The sequence below is a fragment of the Mixophyes fleayi genome, chromosome 3, assembly GCF_038048845.1.
Source record: "Mixophyes fleayi isolate aMixFle1 chromosome 3, aMixFle1.hap1, whole genome shotgun sequence".
Taxonomy (NCBI): domain Eukaryota; kingdom Metazoa; phylum Chordata; class Amphibia; order Anura; family Limnodynastidae; genus Mixophyes; species Mixophyes fleayi.
The window spans coordinates 287,401,983-287,426,783 of NC_134404.1; the positions used below are offsets into that span (position 1 = coordinate 287,401,983).

Consider the following 24,801-nt stretch of genomic DNA (forward strand, 5'->3'; position numbering starts at 1 on the left):
AAAGAAAACGTGATTCATCAGACCAGGCTCCCTTCCATTGTTCTGCGATCCAGTTCTGGTGCTCACATGCCCATTGAAGGTTCTTTCGGTGGTGGTCATGGGTCGGCATGAGCAAGCTGCAATGTACTGTGTGTTCTGACGCCTTTCTATCATGGCCAGCATTAACCTTTTCATCAATTTGTGCTACAGTAGCTCTATTGTGGGATTGGACAGGCGGACTAACCTTCACTCCCCTTGCGCATCAGTGAGCCTTGGGCAGCCATGACCCTGTCACCGGTTGTCCTTCCTTGGACTAACCACTGCATACCAGTAACACCCACAAGACCTGCCGTTTTGGAGATGCTCTGACCCAGTCACCTAGCCATCACAGTCTGGCCCCTGTCAAAGTCGGCTCAAATCCTTACGCTTGTCCATTTTTTTTCTGCTTCCAATACATCAACTTTAAGAACTGACTGTTCACTTGATGCCTAATATATCCCACCCCTTGACAGGTGCCATTGCAACCAGATAATCAATGTTATTCACTTCACTTTTCAGTGGTTTTAAAAAAGCTCCCAAGGATGAATGTCACTCAGGTATTTTGAATAGTGAAAACTTACCATGTATCAGTGATTATTTTTATTGATATGTACATTTACTTTTCTATTTATAATCCCTGCGTGACATCCATCCTTGGATTCTAACTACTTTTCTGTATTAAAATATTAAAAACAAAATGTCAATTCTGCATATTGCAATATATGTTTAGCTGACCAATTCCCACCAAAGTCTTCCCCTTCTAGCCAATCCTACACTAAATATAACCATGCATTCATTCTGAACTCTAACATGACCATTGCTATGCTTTTTATCTGGGTTGAGGCTTATCTGCACACAGCTTTTAAAAGCAAATCCTCCCCAAGCACTAGCAGCGATTGGACACCTGGGGGCTCACCTAACACAAGTTGGATTTATGTAATGTAAAGGACTACAAATGTGGGGTGCAAGATAGCTGGGACTATATACAGCTACAAACACCAATAAGCTCTAAATCATGCGAAAATGTTCAAGGTGAAAGCTATTAGGATTATAGGCCAGACACTTGGTAACCATTGCAGGGGTTCATTTATTTGGTTCTAGATGTTTGACCACCAGAAAGATCATATAAGAGAAGACAGGAGGGAGGTGACCTTAATGAGTGACAGGAGTTGTGATTTATATAATTGCTCAGTTTAAATGAAATTTTAGTTTACATATCTAGGATAAGGAAAAAACTAAAATGCTTAACAAGATAAGATTATCTACAGGCCCCTTTCTGCATATTAATGTCAGTATGAAATACAAACAGCTGCTCGGCTTCAGCATCTTTTTGATAAATGTTGGCTCTAATGTTTAATTGAATTTATCTGAGTTATTCCAATAGACATTGGCAATGTGTGGCATTGGCTGCTGTTAAACTACACATCTCAGCATGCTGTAGAAGAGACACCGGTTCCATTGTATTGTATGCAGAGATTGCATACTGCAGCACCTCTAGGCATGCAAAAATATTTTTATTCTTAATGAACATATTGCACTAATAATCCGTCTAATTAGAATATGAAATCTGTGCATGTCAAATACCAACTGTATATACTGGAGTACATGTATTGCTATGATCTGTTGCATGGGATTTTTTTTTTTGCTAAATGCATCATCATTAGATTTCTATATGCCATTTCTTTGTAAACAGGCTTTTCATTATTTACAAGTATAATTTTTCATAGCCTTGAGAGGCAATATAAAGCTACTGAAGAAGTAATGTTAGTTATTTTTCTGAAATAGTGCAAGCGGCGCTGAATTATTACTATGGTAGAAATATCCGCTCATTTTTTTCCTCGCACCTCAATGAGACGTGAGGATAAAAGAGCAGATATTTCTGTAATAATATCCACCGCAAAGTGTCTCTGGAATGGTTGTAAGACACTTGGCGGCTAATTGAATTCCCCCCTATATGTTCTTTGTACAAAGTTCCATGACATTAATCAGATAAAATAAGTACATACAGGGATCTGTAGAGTTGAGAAGGGTTGCTGTGGGCAGCAAAGAGTTAATTTTATTTTGTTACTGCTCTAACCATCACAATGATTATTCTTGGCTCTCAAATCCAACTATCTGCAATGTAGTGGGTTCTATAGCAATTTATTTTACCAGTATTGTATGTTTTCAAGCCCTTAAAGTGAGTGTGATGAAGAAAGGTCATGGACAAATCAACTGGGTGCAAGTTCATCTGATTTGACCTTTTTACCTTTTCAAATGCTGTCAGCAAGCACAATCACACATGCACTTCAGTTATAACAGGCTAACATTAAAGACAGAAAAATATATACTGTTCTTGGCAAGACTTCCAGAGCATGTGTTTAGAGAGATGTACTGCAATAACAAAGGGGTGGGGGGGGAGCAGAAGTAAAATGGTTACTGTTTTATGGCACCAAGGAGACTTGCAGCAGTCATGTCAGTGAAGGTTGATGGGCCATATTGCTAGAAAAGCCATTTAAAAGTTTACTTAATGTTTTATTGAGGGTAAAGTGTGTGTGTGTGTGAGGTGATGCTGCCACCTGCTGGTGAATTATAACTTTATACAGTTTATTTTCCGTTTCAGTTAATTTGGGATTGAGAAAAATGTAAATATGAGGAATATACACTGTCCAGTGCCACCAGTAAATAGAATATAAAATCAAATTAAGGACAGATTTTTTTTTTTTTTTTTGTATCTTTCACATTAGATGTTTAAAGACCAAATGATGTTGCAAGAGCGCACTTGTCTCCTACACACAGCAGAGGCAGCCATTGTGTGTGTGCTGAATCAATATCCATGAGGTGGCAGCCTTTAAACTTTCTAGGATACAAGTGGTTTTACAATGGCATAAAAGCATCAATGTATGTATTGAATAGATTCCCGCAGCTAGCATTTGTGTTCACTGTAAAGCAATACATGGATAGTTTGAAGCTCTCCTGCAGCTAAACTGCACTTTTACAAACGGTAGCTAGGACAGTATACTGTGTGTGATCTGTTTCCGATTACATTTTTTGTAAAATGTGTTTTATTTCCATCCTGACAAACAGCATCTTATAGTGTCTGCATCATTTACTCACAATTGCCTCCATCAGTGGATCCATAATCCGCAGTATGTTACATTCCACGCTGAGCAGGAAAAGCACAAGTCTGGATGGGCCCTAAAGCATCTGGCATTACTCCTTTTTATGTGTGTAAACAGACATTGTCCCTGGAATAATCAGAATATTACTGGGCATGCTGGGACTTGGCGTTCCACCACGTACTTCTGTTTTGGGTCTCAAATACACCAATCTTGTCACACTTATCCCATTAATTTGAGTGCATCAGGACTCTGAAATATTATGTGGAAATTAGAATTGTGAGCTAAAGATTTGGGATGGGAAACCAGGATGCCTGAGTTAAAGATACAATAAATAAAATGTATTGATTAAAAACATATAAGAGACCTAACCATAAGAATCATAAGTCAGACAATCAATACACAGTAGTGGAATAATGTGCCCAGAATCCAAATTGGAGAGGTCTAACAGAGAGATAGTGAAACCGGCACATTAGATTTGGTGCAAGTAAAATGTTAGAGAAAAGGTAAATAAATGAGGGGGTAGATTGGTCAAGGGATGTTTTCTATAGGCTAGACATAATTAATGCATGCTTGCAATAGACAGAATACTAGATAAGAAGGAGAGGTTGAAGATTTCTGCTGATAAATCAAAACTAAAGAGAGAGAATGTGAAGGAATCTGGTCCTAGTGTGTGAGGAGGAAAGAGGACAGAGGCTAATTTCATTTAATAAAACATCCAAGCACAGAAAAGTGACACATAACAAAAGACCTGATGTCCCCTTATTCTCATGATTAATTGAAGACATAATGAGGCTAAAAGGAACAGTATTTTAGGAGCAAGATGAAAAAGAATAAATGAGTAAAGGGGACTATTCCTAGAGTGTTTAGTATGTAAAATTTTGAAGTGATGTTTCTACCATGCGCACCTCCTGGTGGATCTGCAATGCTGGACACAGATTGATTTTTTCCAGCACTTACAAAGATATTGTAGTGGGTACATACTGTAAAATAGGATAGAAGTACAAGTTAGCACATATGCCGAAGTAAAGAAAAGTAAATGAGCCTAAGATACCCAATTTCCCGTCACAGGTTGAAACAAACAGGCTGCACTTAGTGTCAGGCAAATGGTTTGAAAGTGTTATGAAGAAATTACTACATGCTAACCGTTTTCTAACATAACTTACTGTGTGATTTGGTGTTGAGTCTCCACTGTTCAGGAGTGAGTTAAATATACTAAAAAAATAAATAAAAGGACTAGGGCTAAATGTATTCAGCTTCGATTCTGGCAAATCGCCGCTATTCAGCGACTTTGCCAGCAAAATGTAAAATGTTAAAACTTTAAATAAATTACCACTTTAAATTTAATCGCCAACGTTTACGAATATTGGTGATTTGCTAGAATCTGAGTTTAATACATTTACCCCCTGGAGTTGGACTACTTTGCTTGGTCGCGGGCATAGCTGTAGTGGAGAATAAATTGTTAATAATAATTTTTTATTTATATAGTACCTTTTTCCCCCAGTAGTACTCAAAGCACTTTACATTGTTGCAGAGGATGAGGCAGCCACCCTGGGTGATGCTTAGCTGCTATTCTATACAATCATGCACATCAGTCTCTGCCCCCATTAGAGCTTACAGTCTAAATTCCCTATCACACACACTAGCATTTATTTTTTGTCGGAAGCCAGTTAACTTGACAGTATGTTGACTGGGTTTCGTCCAGGTAATCCAGTTTCTTTCCAAAGAAACACGGGGAGAGCATTCAAACTTCATACAAATGAGGGCCCTGGTTGGAATTGAACTCATGACCTTGGTGCCATGTTAGCTATCGTGCTGATAGATCCACCTTCACAGAATTCTGTTACCCAGACATAATTGTTTATTTTTTCTGCCCTTGGATATGACATGATCTACTGTGTCCATAAAAAGTATTTGCAGTGCAGAGACCTGAGCGTATCTTATTTCAGTGCAATGAAAATAAAGAAATCTGTCTGCACACTAGAAGTCTCAAAGTGTTCCTTCTGTTTACACTAACTTAATAAAAATATATATCAAAAGGACAATATTTTTTATAAACTAAACCTTAAACATATGCCATAAGTTTCTTTTATTTTACAAGCTGTACCACCTTTTATTTTATTATTTATATGTATTGTGTTGACAATCCCTCACGTATAATCTAGCTGTCTTCCACAAAAATCTTAATCAGAGTGTGTATGCCAGTAGCTAGTTTTACTGAAGCTTACAGCAATTTATGGCATTCTACTCATGTTGTCACCTTCTGTTAGCTGTCGCAAACCTTGGTTTTGTTACAGAATAAAAAACTGTATAGTGTTTCTTTAATATTCACTGGCACTGCGATATTATTTATAATTATATGTTTTTCATTTTTGAGCAACAAATGGCAGTAAGAAAAGAAAAAAAACATCTTAGCTTAGTACAGTAAAGGTATGAGCTTCCGAATGTATGTGGGTGTGTGGCTGTCACAGAGCTCCGATTCATAGTTCACTCAAACTACAAACTCACCTTCGCCTTTTGACACATTGCTAAAATGTGCTTATTTCTCAGCCAAGATATATCCAACTCTCATCCATCCTCTCACCATCTCCTGCCTCGGCTTCTGAGACCTTTATCTTGCATTCTTCTGACTAAACTTAACTTCCTACCTTATCTTCTGCCTCTGTCCCCCTACTCTCCCTCTCTCCCCTGCGTCTCTCTGTCTGTCCACCCCTCCCCTTAGATTGTACGCTCCTCTGAGCAGGGCCATCTCTCCTCCTGTTTCCACCACTTCTAACTCTGCTCTCCAGCTTCTTAGCCCTCCTCCTCAAAGGTCCTCCACCCCACGTCCACTTTCGCTCCCTCCTCCCCCCTGGGGGTCTCCCTGTCTTCCGCGCCCCCCTTCTTGGGCCCCGTCGTTTTCGGATCCTCCCTCCCCCTTCCCCGCCCTCTCTAGCTGTGCATTGAGCGTACTGAGTTGCTGTGTTTACTGTACTGTGCTGTCTCCCATTGTATTGTGATTTTGTTTGTCTCTGTACGGCGCTGCGGATGCCTTGTAGCGCCTTATAAATAAATATTAATAATAATAATAATAATAATAATCATTCTCCACTTCAGTATGTCATAAATGCTGCAGTAAGACTAGTCTTCCTCAGTTGCCACTCCACATCTACTACACCATCTGCTTATCCTTATACTGCCGCCAAATATCCTCCAGAACCCAATTTATATACTCGCCTACCGTTGCAAAGCAATAACATATATATTGCAATTATCATCTCGAAATTCTCTCCCTCACACCCACTTAATACTGTCTGACATGCGTCTTGTGTTCTCACCAGCTCTCTCTCCCACCTAAAAATACTTTTTTTCTTATTTCACTACCGACTTATGGATTTCTCTGTCTAGCCTCTTCCCATTGTCCCCCAGTCTTTACATCTTTAAGCACTTTCTGAAAACCTACCTCATTAGAGACTACCCTACTTCCACCTAAATTACTTACATTAGTACACCCTTGCCTTTGTCCCAAGCTTCACTCTGAGTCGCTCCTCTTGTCTCAGCTGTGTCCTTTTCCCACAAGTTTGTGAGCTCTCTCATAAGCAGGGCCCACTCTACTGTTTTGTTTTGCATTTTTTTATCTACCTTGTATGAACGGTTTTATAGATGCTCTTCTGGACAGTGGGGAAAACAGAACATTATTGGCATATGGCAGAATTTGTTAAAAGACAGTGAGACATTACAATGTTGCCTGTGTCTTGTGTCTTGTTAGTGTATAATTTTTAAGTAATTTAAGTGTGACTGTCGAAAAAATTCAGAAATTTTAAATCTTTGTCTTTGTGATTTTATTATTGAACTTTAAATTTATAGAATTTATAGATATATATTTTTATTTTTTTATAATTATAGCTGAAAGGTGTGTTCAACATGACTGCCAAGGAAGGAAGAAAGAGAACAACAAGTGCTTTAGTGGTTGTTGGAAATGGCCAAGGGGCTGCTGGTGAGTAAGCTCTATTAACTGTTATTTTCTTCTCTACCCAATTTTAAATGTATCGATTTATTTTCTTCATTTAAAAAAAAAAAAAAAAAATCAGTAAAGAATATTGTTATAGTTTTAGAACAAATTTGAACTTTTTGCTACATGTGAGCAGATAAGGACCAGCAGTATTCAATCTGCAGCTGTTAAACCAGCTGCCTCAGCATGTTGGGTGCTGCAGTTCAGCACTGGCTGCCTCTGCATGTTGGGTGCTGCAGTTCAGCACTGGCTGCCTCTGCATGTTGGGTGCTGCAGTTCAGCACCTGCTGCCTCTGCATGTTGGGTGCTGCAGTTCAGCACTGGCTGCCTCTGCATGTTGGGTGCTGCAGTTCAGCACCTGCTGCCTCTGCATGTTGGGTGCTGCAGTTCAGCACCGGCTGCCTCTGCATGTTGGGTGCTGCAATTCAGCACTGGCTGCCTCTGCATGTTGGGTGCTGCAGTTCAGCACTGGCTGCCTCTGCATGTTGGGTGCTGCAGTTCAGCACACCTGCTGCCTCTGCATGTTGGGTGCTGCAGTTCAGCACCTGCTGCCCCTGCATGTTGGGTGCTGCAGTGCAGCACCTGCTGCCTCTGCATGTTGGCTGCTGCAGTTCAGCACCTGCTGCCTCTGCATGTTGGGTGCTGCAGTTCAGCACCTGCTGCCTCTGCATGTTGGGTGCTGTAGTTCAGCACCTGCTGCCTCTAATTGTTGGGTGCTGTAGTTCAGCATCAGCTGTAGAGCAGTTAGATAACCCTGAATTTTGATGTCCATAAAACTCTTGCTTTGGGAGTGTTTTCTAGTTTGCTGCCAACACCATTGAGAACCAAATAAAATATAAGGTTTCCCAACTGGATAGGGATCTTCCTCTCTTCCAAACCTGAAAGATTGGTTCACGAAAATTGACTGTCATATAAACATGGAAGATATATCTGCAGCTAACAAAAAGCATTAGGATGCCACAGTGTTACCGTGGTTGGAATTTAAGAATTCCGCTACTTGTAGGGCATTATGTGAAGAAGATAGACCAGGCGGTAGAGGTGGAATGTAGTAAACTTTATAGAGTTGAATTGTATCTGGGTGTAAATTAAGATGTGTCAGGTGTTGAGGATTTGAGAAAAGTGTTTTTATTTTTTTAATATTTAGAGTGAACTGAATAGGTGTGGTTTGAGGTGACTAAGCTCACTTCTGGGATCTCACACAAACCGTTTTCTTGAGCAGGCAGAGGCGGATACTATAATTCTACTCCTAACATCCCCTTTTCCCTATAACACCTTAACCCTCCTAGGTTTTCATACTCTTTAATTACCCTGTTATGTTACCTGGTTTTATAACTCCATGAGTTTGGATATCAGTTTGCATCAGTTTTTATATGTAGTTTATACTTATATGTGCGTTGTTTGAAATTGATTCATACAGTGGGGGGAATTCAAATGGTCGCAATGTTCCTCATTACTACAATAAAAAGTAATGCTCAATTTTGCTCGCACCTCAATGGGGATCAAGCAAACATGAGTGTTGCTTCTGTAAAATAAAATGTGCGCGAGGTGTCTTGCGGTTGTTTTGGAGGCACCTTGCGCAGATTTTCTTTTACAATTGAGTTCCCCACATGTATAAATGTCATCATTGTAACATAAATGTGGTATATGTATATGATGACCTACTCATTGGTACTCAGCTGTTTGCTTTTTAATGTTCTGTTTCCTCCCTGTTTTCAATAAAAACAGATTGAATTAAAATATATATATATATGGGAGTGATTTCTTATGAAGCAAGAGCAATGCGGGAGCATGCATTGTACGACGACAGATATAATGATACAGAATACCAGAACACTAAAGAAATTAGAGCTAAATTGGTCTATACTTAGCTTAGGAAGCATGTCTAGGATTCAGCTCTCCAGGAATGAATGCATATAAAGATGTCTGGATAGACCAGGGTCACTCGTGACAGAACATAAACTAATTCTGTATGGAGACAGCCTGTCCACAGCATGCTGGCGTTATGCAGAACAGCGCTTCATGGTCTAAATAAAAGAATATACATTCAATAGATGAATATTTCATCATTGTTCTTCTCATATTCTGATGAAACCTGCTGCTAGTACTTGAAATTTGAATTAATAGGTTTGTGGCTTATCGGAAGCAAAAGTAACTGTTACATTTGTTCTAACACAAGTCTATAACTTAATTTTTCTTGGTTGTCAGATGAGGTCTGTTTAATGATAAAGTAATATCATAGCTATCCCACTCATAGATTGGATATTACTGTAATAGTGAGAATGCAAATTGCATTTCATAACTTGAGTATTATGGACACTGACACTTGTATTAAACCTCCCTATTATGTTGTATACAGATGCTTCTTATGTATTGTATAAGAGCTCACACTTCACATTATTTCATCATGACAAGCATTCCATTACTAGTGTTGGAATTAGGGATTATTAATCCATAAATTTGGACTAATCATCTAAATACAAGATGCCATTTTGGAATAGAACCAATATTCAGATTTTCAGTTCACTAGAAACTACTGACATCACCAAGGCAATAGACTAATAAAATTAATATTGGTTCAGCACACAAGATGGTTGTCACTACAGTTTGTAGGTTACAAGTCTATTTCAGATGAATCAATCACACATACTATGCTGGCATTTTTATATGTTCAGAGCTATTACTCCAGTCTGTGTGCCCATAAGAGGGTTTGGGTGGTGATAACATTGGCATGACTCCAGATAAATCTACTTTAGATATACAGTTAGTTGTTGTGTTGCAACACAGTATCTTAATAATCCTACATGTTCGATAATATGGCTTGTGGGAATCATACGTGACATCTAAGGCGCTGTAGTTATGAATCTATAAGACAGGAGGAATTTCATGTTTTCAATGTTCTTAAAGTAATGAAAGTCTTAAAAAAATTAACCTTTAAAAAAATAAAACTGGCAGAACCATATGCAAGACTTGCAATTAGCGGGTATATTGCGCTAAAAGTAAACTGTGTTTGGTGTTAAAGGGATTTTCCACTTAAAAAAAATTAAAAAAAATATTGAGTCTGTTCCCAATAATAGTATTTTGGCGGGGATCCCTCCTGCAGGATCCCCACCATTTGTTGAATTTCACAGGGTCCCGGCATTTACATATAGCCAGGACTTCCACACTGCTTGGGTCTCTCCACAGCAGCATCTCCCCTGCTATATAGAGAGTCAAGCAGCATGGAAGGTAAATAGAGGGGATTGTGACTAAATGTGAATGCTGAAAACATGCTAAATGGAGCATGGTTGCTGGGGCTCTCACGGTAGGGACCTCACCAAAGTACTGTTATTGGAAGGTAGATTTGTACTGTAGTAGAACCAGGACGGGATAGTTTGAAATGCTACAAAACTTAAATGGCTGGGGAAGAATAATGCATTGCCAGTCTACATAGGAAAACTTGGGCAGGGGCCTGGTAATGATGCTGTAACTTCCTTCCCACCCTAACTCTGAAAAGAGCAGAGAGGGGGTCTCAGCCAGATTTGCATGCCGTATATAGTAGCCTTTCAGATTCTTAATTCATTAACTATGAATTTAATAACATCTAAAAACATTTATTAACATTTCATTTCTGTAATTCATCAGACTTTGTAGGAGTTTGTTTATAGGGGTTATTAGTAAAAAAAAACATATAATGGTTTTACAATCCTGATTTTTCTTATCACACGTTGGTATGTGTGTTTTTAATGTTGTGCTTCTACTTGGACATAGGGTCACGAACGCTCAGCCTGTCCCAGATACAGCAATCTGAACAGCTGGCCGTGACTGGCGTCATCTTAGTCACTTTGCAATGAATACACCTTTTCTGCCACCACAAAGGATTTATTATGGTGTCTTTACGTTCACCAAAACCACTTATTAATGTTTCACAATTAAACCACATACACATGTAGCATGAGCCTCCCTGGGCTAAGTAAGTTTACAAAGAATCACAGAGAAAATGCTAGATCAAATGTAATTTAATCCAAAAAAGTTAATGGCAGAACTTACAATAAATTGCACAAATAAGTTCCAGAAATAAAACCAGAGTCACTGCTTACTAGTTAAGACTGGCGTGTGAGGGAACACTAATGAGAAATATGGGACATTTCAGTCTTGAAAGACCCCCCCCCCTCATGAAAATGCACATGTTATTGTCTAAGGCAGAAGATGTTAAACCTTTTTCCACATACCTCTCACACCCCAACTTTGGAGTTTAGCTGTCAATAAGGACAAATTGACCTCCCAAATGTCACAGGGCTTTTAAAGTGATGTCCTGAGATCGGGAATGTTCACAGGACCTTGAGTTCTAACCTCTGCTCGTTCTGCTTGGCTAGAGGGTTTACAACTTTGGGGCTTCAAACTCCTCATAGATGCCTATCTCTCCCTGGTCTGGCTAATTTTAACAGATTATTGACACTTGCAGTTCAAACTCATGTCATCTAGCAAAGCACACGTTGAGATTACATTACACGGTTACATACAATATACATTGTCATACATGAATTCAACAGAAAATAACGATCAGTCTTTAGATATGCTGCATAATCGTCACACATAGTAATGCTAAAAAGTTCCTAACGTGAACATCCATAGTTCAATGTATTGAATCAGAATTATTTTTTTTCAAATGCCTATTTTTTTAAATAATGAACTGCTAGGCCATTGTGTTGTTGGAATTAATGTACAGAATGAAGATTAGAAAGTTTGCTCATCTCTAATTAATTATAAACTAGTTATTTTGATCGCTCACCTTTTATCTATGGGTCATTCACAGCTTCCAACCCGACCATCTCAGATTTTCTTGAGATTTGGTAGAATAGTAGAAGACATAAAGTAACTTTCATATGTAAAATTTTAGCCCTCAGTGATTAATGGTGTTTATGCAACAGGGTTGCAAAGATGGCAAAACTTGTAAAATTTATTCTTGCAAGGTCAAATAAAACTAATCCTAACTTTGCTTCTAATTGTGATAGAACTTTCATGTTGGTCTGGTCTTGTTTTGAAGCTAAGATTTAGATATCACAAAAAATAGTTTTATATTTAAATAATGACTTCTACATTTCAAGGTCACGTGATTTGACCTTCGACCTTGAATATCTAAAAAAGTGTATGTCATGTTTACAACCCTGTTGCATGAACACTGTGTATCGCTAAGGGATAAAATTTTACATATGAAAGTTAATTTGCCGTCTACCATCCTACCAAATTTCAAGAAAATATGAGGTAGTCAGGTTGAAAAGGTACTTTTTTTTTATGATGATTTGGCATGGAATGACCCCTATAGTGTATATGTTTAACAATTGTGTCTGGAATTATTATATCACACATGTAGATTACAGGTGGATAAAATGTGGCTGTTTTCTTAGTTATCTACCTTGTTGCCATACATAATATGGTTCTACAGTAAGATGAAACTGTTTTACCCCTACATACTGTGTGTATGCAACATTCGTCAAACAGCCTTTCCATACCAACCATGCCCTTCCTGCTCAAACCATTACTGTCCAAGTATAAACGTGTAATATTAAGAAATTAGGTAAATCCTAGGATCTGCATGCGAAGTACTATGCTTATTATCTTTTTGTGGTGTTGGAACTATATATTTTTTTTGTGATTTTTCTGTGGCCACAAGTGTATTATGGAGTATGCTTTTAGGCCTTACTTGTCTATACTCTTCTGGAATGTCTGGGGAAACTCCTAACATTCCACCGCAGGTCCAAATTACAGATTTCCCGTATTACGTTCCTCCACCTCAGCTGTCACCCGACCTTCCCTCCGGTATTTCCCAGTGGGGGAATTAGAAAAAATAGGTAATTATGTTATAATCTGATCTCAATCCAACATTTACTTTTAACATAAATGTTAAAGAAGAATTCAACCAAAATATTGCCAGCGGTGGTGTTGATGTCCATCTCCTGTTAACTTCCAATTCACACAGACAAATTTGACATCCCCCATACACTTTTGAAGGCGCAGCATAGAATTTGCAATATAACACTAAGGGGATATATCTTCAGGAATCCCAGCAGGTAGGGAGAACTGCACACTCAAAGTTGGTAAAGCATCATGTTTTAGCTTAACTGCACCACAAACTAGATGTTTCGTGTTTCTGCACTTTGTAATGTGGGGGCATGGATATACAGCACTTTATATATTGTCAGTATGATAATGTTGGGGACAGAGAGTGGTCAGAAATGTGACAATTATGCATCTAATGGATTTTATTTTTTTTAACTCCTTCTTTTACAGGATTTGCTGTTGGAAAAGCCAGCGACAGACTTGTAGCACTCAGAAAAGTACGTCTTTGATGTTTCATGGAATCACTTGTGCTTCTTACTTTTGAGGGCTAAAATTAGAAGTTAGGGTTCGGATTGTACTACGAAACCTGCATTTATCAGTGACACAATACATGACGTTGTGAGAATTATTTGATAATTGTAGCATGACATAACTGAAAATATAAGAGAATTTCTACTGTAATATAAAATACAAAGAAGGTGAATAACTTTCATTGTGGGCATGCCTGGCAATACTAGTATTTCTACAGATTTTACTGTGTTAGAAGCATTTGGCTAAAATATCTTTAGTTGCACTCCTCATTCAATAGAATATCCTAATTAGAAAATGTAATATTTTTTTTTTTGTTGTATTGCACAAGAGAAGTGTATATTACTTTTTAATGCTGTACTCTCCTCATACAGGCGAAGAACAGAGCTGTTCAATATCTGCATTACATAGACCGATACAACGATCACACAAGTAAGTTCACTGCAGGGTTACCAGTACTTACGTTTTTAATTAGTACCTCTTAAGCAAGTGTAAATGTTTTTGTTTGTATATTTCCAAAAGTGTATTTTATATAAATGTTTTCAATAGCATTTTATTATATTATTATGTTACATACTAAATTTAGTATGTTACTAAAATCCATTATTTGCCTGCTTTACTTTGTTTTTCAGCCTAGCTGTCTATTCCAAATCCTATTTTGCACATTCTCTTGTTCATACCGAAGCCAAATTTACTTTACTCAGATTGTGACCTCCAGTTACTTAAATTCTCATTATGCCTACTGCTATTAATGAGTCCGAGAAACCCCAGCAGTAAATAAAGCCAGAGTTTATAGCAGCCAAGCACTAAGGGTATAAAGTGGAATTTAAAGCCAATAAAATATTTTGGTTACATTATAGATGAGGGGGTCCTCTCCTAGGTTGACGAGCTGTATTACTTTGTTTTGTTTGTTTTTCTTTTGAATATCAGAATAGCTCTGGTTAATCAAAATGATCCAGAAGCTGCTCACAGCATACTGCCTCAATTCTGTGAAAGTCCATCTGTTTCAGTCATTGATTTTTTAATCTATGAATAAAATTCATTGAGTAGCGTTGTTCGCTGCATTAGGCCTCTTCAACGTTTTTTTTTTCCTTTTACCTATGAGACTCTTGAAAAAAGTGGATAGTCAGAGCAGAATATTTTCACTGTTAAAGCAGTTTTATTTAAGTCATTTTAAAATACTCCTTACCTGTTATAGCAACATGTATGAATAAATGGCATGCATGGATTGTGAAAGGAATTGATCTACCTTTAGTCAACGACTGTTACTCAAGAACAACCTACAGGTAATTCCCCTTTGAAGGATATCCACCAGTTCTGGATCGTGCCTGTGGATTCCTATCACTGACAGCCAGGAGAGCAAGGAGTAGGGAAGAGGAAAAATTGAGCAGAAAGTTCAAACTACTAGTTAGTGTTTTATATACTGTGGCCAGTGCAGCCAGGAGCCGCCTGTTTTACACAACAATTTACATGCTGCTTACAGGTGAGACAGACTAGTGAGGACTGGTCTTTCCCTTCCCATTGTTCAGACTCTAGTGGTGTGTTACTGAATTCCTGTATAACTGGAGGTCTGTCAGGGGACCCTCGCCATAGGGGTAGATGGGCAGCGTTTCTAAATAGCTGGGATTGTTGGAAAAGTTTTCATTTTTCTTTGGACATTTAGTTCCATGTAAAACTGAAATATTCATGGACACTTGTATATCTGTCTTCAATTAATCACAACCAGTTCAGATATTACTGTAGCTCTGAGGAGTAAAAACCAGAATATAAGGCAGTGTTTTCTCTAAACTTCAGTGAGCAATGGTTTTAAATCCTGGTGAGGCAGTTACTGGTGTCCAGTTGTATCAAACCTTACACCATCCCCTATACACAGGTATTATATATGTGGTGTATGGCTATTAAATTTTAGATCACACTGACCACTAATATAAAAATTTGGCTAGCAAATTATTGTATTAGTACACATGTGTTTGTGGTCATCTCAGGAATGAAGGAGGGATGTTTAGAATCCCCATGAAGTTAAAAAAAGAAAATGTTTTTGTTTATTTTAATAAATCATCTAGAACAATGTAGCTAATTTAGTTTTAAAATCTTTTTAATCTCAACAGTGCCTCACTAGCATACTATCATATATTACCTTTTTAAAGCATTTACAATCTCCATATAATGACCAAATTAACAGTGAACCATATGAAAACCAATCGTAACCCACATGGAAATAAAGCAGAAAAGGAAAGTCTGTGGTGTGAGCCATACAGATGAGCAGAGCTGATATCGCTCTGGAGGTGTGTAAGTCTGCTTCTATCACATTACCAGGGCAGAGCCTCATAGAAGGCAATACCACTTCCTGATTGCCATCAGAGCCAGAAATGAGCACTGATTGACCTTATTAGTAATGCATAAGAGGACTTCACATAGCCAACCAAAAAGCCAATAACCAACAGAAAAAGTGAACCGAAATTTGAACAGAATGAAAGACGGATGTTCTAATAGATCTAACTGGAGGCACTCAATTAAAATTCCAAAAGAAACATAGTTCCTGAAAAGAGGCCAAACAAATGACACCACTTCTAACCCTGTGTTTTGAGGTATTTGAGTGCTGACTAATTGTAATGATCCATAAAGATCCTCCTTGGGGCTATCTCCTAGTTTCAAACCATCAGCGGTATGCTAAACAGAAGTCACACTTAACACATACAATGTTAATGTTGGAGAAATGCAAAACAAAAAATTAATACTTGAGTTATACATTCTATGTTCTAATCCTTCAGAATAATTTTGTAGTAACAAGCATGTTCCTATAAAGTCCAAGCTTTTTAGTCTTAAGAGACTTGCCTGCCTGCTTATGATTTATATTTATTGAGCATTCTGGTTTTAAGAAATCTTAAACTGAACTGAATCTCCAGTCGCATTAAAAGATTTGTTTACATGAAATATTTGTCCAAATTTCTTTGAATTCTTTACAATGTTTATTTAAAGGCTTTAATTGATTATCTTGCATATAGACTCTGGACTGTTGTATAAAGGTTTTTATTTTGTAAAAGGGAATAAAGATGTTAATTCTTGATTAATGTTCCCAATGCCTGCTCTATTATATAGTGCACATCAGTGTGTTCAGCGTAACCATTGTCACATGACACCTCATGCACATCATACTTCAGTCCTATGGTGTGGGCAAGGCCTAAGATCGCCAAGTGTATTCTCCTGCTATTACCATTAGGAGCTCTGCTAAATAAATGAAACCGCAGGCAAAATTCAGGGGTAGTGTGAGGAAGACCAAGGTCATTTTAAATGTATTCTATACCTTGTGCTCCAAATTACAGAAATAAAACCTTTTCCCTAATGCCCCAGGCACAAAGTCCAATTCATTCCATATCCTAGATGTTCTTCCTGTATTTGTAAATGTTATTAGGAGCTGAGTTTTTTTTGTTTGTTTTTAAAAAGACTACTTGTATTTTAGTGGCTTCTATGGTCATCTAAATCTGTTGATTTTCCACTTAAATGTAAAAACTACAATGCTAAATATGAAGAAAAAAAAATCAGTCACTCCAAGGACTATTGTAGCATATGGTACTGTGGTTTAATAATGTACATTAAATATCTGAATATATAAAATAAATGTCAGCCATGCTTTCTCACTTCTCAACACCATGTTGCTATGTTAGGAGTGAGGAGCTTCTGTAACTCAACTCGCTTTCTAGAAATGCACTGTGTGGATGGGGTGATATCTATGTAATATATGTAATTAGTAAATGCACATCTGCTTTCTTTAGTATACCATGACATCACAACAAAGTTTAAGAAAACAACAATTAAAATGAGGAAGCAAAATGCTGGTAAGTCAATTGTTTTCATCGCATGACTAGGGTTTAACCCCTACCTGAGTAATGTATTAGATTTTCATTTAATAAGTGACAAGGGTAATGTAAGTACACTGCTGTTTGTTGTCCTGTATATCATAGCAAAAAGAAATGTCTGGCATGGTGGCCACAAAGTATTTTGCCTCAAACCAGTGAACAACCAACATGCCATTTTTTAATAAATGTGCTAATTGTGGGCACCCTTTAAAGTGATGTAATATACACACCATGTCAAGTAACTGTCCCTGACATGGTGTTATTAAATAGCTTTTTATTGTCACAGTGCTGAATCAAGAGAAGATCATTAATTGTGATACTTATTTGCTGCATACAACAATAAGGAGTATATAGCTTGCTGCACTGTTTCATTGTTATGACAACATGTTTATAAGATATGCATTCCTCTAGCAACTCGGTAATGGTCCATTTTCCTACCGCAGAAGACAGTAGAATTTTTAATAGCTAAGGAAAAACAAAATCCCGATGCAGGCAATGCGCCACAATATTTGCAGTGACAGGCTTTCAACTCCAGTGTGCGCATTTCATGCATCTTCTTTCTTTGAAGCCCTCTGAGCAACCGTCCCTTCTTCTTGTGATCTTCAATATTAAGAGCTCCTGATATGTCTGTGCGTCCTCGAAATATAGATTATTCCCCTTGTTTAAGTGCTGGTTATTTTAAATGCTTAAGAAAATCATTGAAATTAAACTGTATCAAGATATGAGGACCTTCTACCACCAACCAGTCCTCCTCCTAACCGGTGCAGAACTTGCTGGTCTATAAGCTCTTGCTCTACTTTCCAGATGATCAGTGCTTTCTTGTAAATGACATTTTATTTTAGGATACGCTGCTGCTTATGGAACTTCTAAGAGACCATCATTATAATAAAGTAGCGATTGCATGTATATATAGGCCAAACTAACATTTTCTGAATATTGCAGTGCTCAAGTAAAACCCTTTAAAGTTTATGCAAGGCATGGTTTGTCATTTTATTTCTATTCATTCTTGTATTGAAGTGCAATATTAGCTCAACTCTGTTGTCAGCATTTAGTTGGGGTTCCACATATGTTTAGTTTCCAAGCTATGCTTCTGCAGCTGGTGTTTTTAATTCACAAAATTTGTCTCTTATTAAATTCAAAATTATTTTTCAAAATCAAATAACCAGGACACATTCGAATGTTGCTATAGTTTGTTTATTAATTTACTATTTTTGTCCCCAATTGTAAAGCGCTACGGAATATGTTGGCGCTATATAAATAAATGATGATGATGATATGCAGGTAAAAACTCTGTAATTGGAGCAGGTTCATACGCGTAGAGATTTGTTTTGTCTCCACTGCCATATCCAATGTAACAGCTTGTTGAGTCTCTTTGGACTCACAATGTACAGATAATGTTAATAGCTTGGATGGATTGCACTGCTCTGTAAAACAATTCTGTCCGGAGCAACTGGAGAAATTCTATTACAGCAAGGCATGCTTTACTGCACTAATATTCTTCCTTCTCTTTTAAACTGTAATTGAAAAAACAAACTACAAGTACCAAAAGCCATTTTTTACTCCCAAAGGATATATTGATTTCCCTGCTGCAGCAAGAGGGGAACACACTCTAGACAAATTTTCATCTGAATGATCCTAAACAGGCTATTCATCACTGTTTAATTTACTAGATGGCTGAAATCTTTAATTTCACTCGCTGGGTTTTAGTTTCCTTTCTTTCTAAATTGTTCCTGTAGGTTTTTTGGGTGTACTGTTGGGAACTCGAAGTTCTTGCACATTGAACTAAAATTGAATGCCAGCATTGCTTTTTTAGACATAAAATCGGTACAATTATTTGGACTGCCACATTGAAAAACCGAGGGACAGCTGCTTTTATTGTGCAGACCAGTCTCCCCTATTACAGTTTTGGTGACAGGGTATCAACTGCTGTACAAGAAAGCAAGCGGCTCGTGTTGCGTGTTGGTTTTTTATACCTTGTAATAGCATGTTCTTTTCTTGGAGAACTAGACGACAAAGCAAAAACGAAGTTCCACACACTAGTTTCAATTCTTGTTAGGCTGCACTGTGTGTGGACACTATGTTTTCTTTAGTTACTTCGCTGCTGAGCATGAAATAAAACGAAGCACAACATTTCAGGATGTATTTAATGCAAATACAGACAGAAGTCCAATTTATTGATTAGCGTAAAGCATTTACATTTGTTCATTAGTGGACATTCTGCAACTACAGAGTTTTACTCCGATAATGCTGTAAGTTAGTTTTGCATTTGAAAATTGTCCAAATCCGGCTGGGTCATCAGTTATATGGGTTTGTGTGTTGAGCGATAAGGAAATTGTAATGGGGGCTCACATCAAAAAATATAATTTATAGAGGGAACACATATTTGTGTGGCAAATTGCACAATTCAGCGTCTGTCCCTGCCCAGGTACCTTTATAATACAACAGAAAGACAAAATTATTGCACCAGTCTCTGGCAAACGCACTGCACTGCAGGAGTTGAGGATCGTGCAGAAACATGCTCCCATCTGCAACTGTTTTCAATAGAGGTTATTTAGAGCGCCTACAAACAACATTAATGTTTGTTCCTTTTTTACACACAATACACAAACACAACACCTAAAAGAAACTGATCTCACAAACTTTTCACTGGCTGGAATAAGACCCAAAGGCTTGCAATGCTGACAATCGTGACACTTGACTTGCCTAAATCACAGCTGTAGATGTATTTTCAGCTGTAGATGGAATAGATTTTAGCCTGGCTGCAAACTGGTGGCAACTAATTACATATAAACATAAACAATGCATCTCTGAACACTGACAAAAGCTTTTTTGACAAGTAGACTCGACAAGGGAGGTATAGGGCAAATGGCTTTTTCTGCGAATAATGTCGTATAACTCCGCCATAGATTTGTCTAGTCCCAATGACCATATAGTGTTAACCCAATTTCCTCATAGGGCATAACATTCAAATTTCATGTTTTTGTGTAAATATTACAACACATTTGTATTTACAGTGTGTTTTGTATTTCTAGGTTATGGTCTCCGTTGTCATAGAGCAATTATCACCATCTGCAAGTTAATTGGTATCAAAGACATGTATGCGAAGTTAAGTGGTTCCCACAATCTGCTTAACCTTACAACTGCGCTGTTTTTAGGTCTGGCACAGCAGGTATGTCACACCTTTATTTTCATTGTCTTTCTCTTCCCCAAAAGTGGGACCGAACTATAATTAGTATAATTCCTGGACTCTTGACATCATTCGAGATGTCTATGAAAACTGTAGCCCATACCAAATAACCAGGTGTTTACCACCTTTTTCAACTGTACTAAAAATGGGATTGGTTGCTATAACAACATCTCTTCTTTCCAGGCATCAGTGGAATAGTTTTCAATAATGTACACATTTTTGTATTTTTTTATGTTCTGTTTTTCAAATGAGACTGGTACATCATGATGCAAAATTAAACATTTACATCATTTTAATAACAAATTGCCCAATTATTACAATATATATATATATATATATATATAGAACATAAAGCATATACATGAGCAATATGTGTGTGTGTGTGTGTGAGATGGTCGCTCTTGGCTGACTAGCACATTCATAACATGGGTGTTCAGTGTGGTGGGCATGTCATCATGTCAATATAGTCTGGCCAATAAGTATTCTGGATGAAGACAGTATATTATAGTGAGGGGAAGTTAGAAGGATCAAATGTGAATTTATTTTATTGGGGGAAATGGGAGATGCTTAGCAAAGATAAGGACACTAAAATGTAATGAAATAAGCATGACAAAGAAAAGGTGAGGGAAATAAATGTTTTATCTACAAAGTCATATGTTGAGATACCATTACACATGGTCAGGGTTGCCATCAGAAACTGTGGAGTAAGCTTTCCCCTCTGCCCCCACCACACCACCACCAATCACGGTAAATGCCCCCCCCCCCTTCCTTCACAGTGAATGTTCCCCTCTCTCCCCCCCCATCCCATCACAATAAATGTTCCCCTGTCACAGTAAATATTCCCCTCTTACCCCCATCCCATCACAGTAAATATTCCCCTCTTACCCCCATCCCATCACAGTAAATGTTTCCCTCTCCCCCCCATCCCAGTAAATGACCCCCCCCCCATTCCTTCACAGTAAATGTTCCCCTCTCCCCCCCATCCCATCACAGTAAATATTCCCCACTGCCCCCATCCCATCACATTAAATGTTCCCCCATCACAGTAAGTGTCCCCACTGCCCCCATCCCATCACAGTAAATGTTCCCCTCTTCCCCCATCCCATCACAGTAAATGTTCCCCCATCACAGTAAGTGTCCCCACTGCCCCCATCCCATCACAGTAAATGTTCCCCTCTTCCCCCATCCCATCACAGTAAATATTCCCCACTGCCCCCATCCCATCACAGTAAATGTTCCCTCTCCCCCCATCCCAGTAAATGACCCCCCCCATTCCTTCATAGTAAATGTTCCCCCTCTCCCCCCCATCCCAGTAAATGACCCCCCCCATTCCTTCATAGTAAATGTTCCCCCTCTCCCCCCCATCCCAACACAGTAAATGTTCCCCTGTCACACTAAATATTCCCCTCTTCCCCCCCATCCCATCACATTAAATGTTCCCCCCCATCCCATCACATTAAATGTTCCCCACCATCCCATCACAGTAGATGTTCCCCCTCATCCCATCACATTAAATGTTCCCCCTCATCCCATCACATTAAATGTTCCCCCCACCCCATCACATTAAATGTTCCGCCCCCCCAATAACAGTAAATTCTCCCCTTTTCCTCCATATCATCACCTTACCTTCTTGAAGCGATGCAGTGGCTCCCGGTCATTGATAGACTGGAAACACGGCGCACAATGATGACGTCACCGTGCCACGTGCTCCCGGCCTATTGGTATCTGGGAGCCGCGATATTGGCGCAAAGGGGGACGATCAGTCAGACTATGGGGCCTGAAGAGCCAAGGGAACCCGGAAAAACAGAAAGGTCTGTCTAGATCCTCTAGTTTGTCCGGGCCCCTTACATCTGTACTGGCCATACCTCCCTGTTGACGACCCTGCACATGGTCACCGATGACTGGAGCTCGCCACAAACTGTATTGTACCGATTACAAAAGAAACTACAACTCCTATTATCAAACTTACTGGAAAATACAAGGATAATGTCACAGGTTATGTATACACATGTTTTAAATGCTCTAATATAGCCACAGTAATGTTATTGTATTTCATCTTTCCATGTCACACTAGTACTCATATACTCTGCAAATACTGCACATTTACATACCAGTGATTTGCTTGCCTAATTAGTGTTACTTGTTTTCTTTCAAAATAGGAAACTCATCAAGACCTAGCAAATAGGAAGGGCCTGCATGTTGTGGAGTTTAGAGAAGATCGTGGGCTTTTCCCTCAAATTGTAGCTTCACCTCAAGGTACACTCTCAACTATCCCAGAGCCTGAAGGAGAGATCCCTGATACCAAGCTAGACTGGGATGAAGTGAAACTAACTCAGGGATTGAAACGTTCAGTCTGGGCCAATGTTAAAAGGACAATTTGGTGAAAGCAAATATAAAAATGTCAGTCGGAGAGTAACCACAATACAGATTTTTTTTTTCTTGTATCAGATGTGGTAACACTGAAATACTGTTATTCATTTCCTTTACATCGCACATGGCAAAATTGCAAGATAACAAGAAAGCTTTCATCAGAAATATTAAAGGATGATACTTTTTTGTTTGTCAAGGTTGTTCTGCTATAATGGTCATAATGTTAGTCATTTGTAAGAGACATAACTAACATTTGTACAAATACTGTATGTATTGTATCCTCAAACTTGTAGAAGTCATTAAAATATTCATTTATCTGTGCAAGAAATATCAGTAGTAAGAAATAAATATTTTTTTTCATTTATATTTGGTACTTTTTATGCAGCAATCCGTTACATTTCACATAATTGTTTTGGAAATATTTGGCTCCAGTTAGTCTCTGTCATTACAGTTCCCCCTGTACTGTGATACGGCAGGTGCCGTGCATCGGGGCCCATGGAGATAATGGGGCTCGCTGCATGGCAGATGCAAAAGGTTGGAGGTCCCGGTTCCCACCTCCACGCACCGGGGCTCACAGCTCACTAGTTCCGCCTCTGAAGCAATGCAAAAGTATATTGCATACCAATAGAAGGAGGAGTACATTAACAGCAATCTCTTTGACATTGGGTTTGTTCTTTTACTTGGGTGTAGAGGACTCCTTCCTTCAACAGGAAATGCCATCATGCTGTCATAAGAAGGCACTCACAAGGTCTTTGGCAAAAGAGCAGAACTATATTTTTTGTACACACAGGCTTTATTGTCACCTAAAGCCTTCATAGCTGCATGCTTACATCCCAATGCTTTAAACTCCCTCCGCACTCACTTTTTAGAGTCTAACTGGAAATGCGCATGTTGAAGACTTCAAAGTCCATGATATTAAAATGTAAGACCAACCTATTAATTTGCCTGTTTGTCCACTAAGAGCTCTTTAAGGTACATGCTGTCTTCCTGGTCTATGGAGCTGCCCACATAAAAGTGGGATTCACCTATTTCTTCAGTTTCAAGGTGCAAGAGGCATCCCATTGCTGATCTCCTTCACATCTGGAAAACAAGGAGCAAACCATAAATGCCTATTGGATCCTCGTTAAATAATATTATCTCACAAAAATTGCATAGTTATGCTTGTATACATAAGTATTCTCTTTCACAAACCTAGTTGGCACTCATCAAGCAAAACCCCTGATCCACCCAGTTTTTCCCATCAGAAGATGCAAAGTTGTGTATCCCTACAGGTGGCATCATCTTGGCCTGCAAATCCATGTGCTGCTTCATAAACACAGGTGCATTTGCAAGAAATATTGCTTGCAAATCCACCTATTTGTCCATCAGGTGCATACACTGCAGGTTACTGTTCCACATTTTGAGGTTCATTTGCTCAGAAGCTCCATATGACATTTTGTAGACTTGCAGTCTGTTATATGAGCGCACATGCTAGTACAAACCTCACCCCAGTGCCTGCTATCAATTTTTAGTCATACAATTATAGCCTTTCCTATTTTCTTTTAAAATACTGCTCAAGCCTCATTTATGTCTTAATTAAGTCATCAGAGTTCTAAGTGATCCCTGCCTTAAATACATAAAGTGGCCAATCAAAGGTTAGGGGCTCAGTTGGTACTAATTGCCCCTCCAGAATATTGTTAATTATACTGGATTGCGCACGCTGCCACAGATACCGGGGCGCAGCACTGATTGCAAAGGCATGACGGCTGGTACAGTGATACCGGAAGTGTCATGACAACAGCTGGGACGAAAGTGAGAACAGGCGGACGTGAGACGCTGCTCACAATAAGAAATTGCAAAAGTTGTTCGATTGAAGGCACTATTATTGCCAACACAGAGAATGTGTAAATATCAGGTAGTTTTGTGGGTCTAAAATGTTTCTGCAGTACCTGTTAG

The 24,801-nt window shown here is 38.5% G+C and overlaps 1 protein-coding gene across 1 annotated transcript in view; it reads left to right on the forward strand.

The window, feature by feature from the left end:
* MRPS5 (mitochondrial ribosomal protein S5) overlaps positions 1 to 23,230 on the forward strand; it is a 99,678-nt gene extending 76,448 nt beyond the window's left edge. Inside the window, exons 6-11 of the mRNA XM_075203737.1 lie at positions 7,002 to 7,092; positions 13,375 to 13,421; positions 13,827 to 13,884; positions 17,226 to 17,288; positions 20,342 to 20,478; positions 22,656 to 23,230. Of these exons, the coding sequence (XP_075059838.1) occupies positions 7,002 to 7,092; positions 13,375 to 13,421; positions 13,827 to 13,884; positions 17,226 to 17,288; positions 20,342 to 20,478; positions 22,656 to 22,880 (621 nt within the window). The 3' untranslated portion in view covers positions 22,881 to 23,230. The remainder of the gene's footprint in view (positions 1 to 7,001; positions 7,093 to 13,374; positions 13,422 to 13,826; positions 13,885 to 17,225; positions 17,289 to 20,341; positions 20,479 to 22,655) is intronic.
* Positions 23,231 to 24,801: the final 1,571 nt, after the last annotated feature.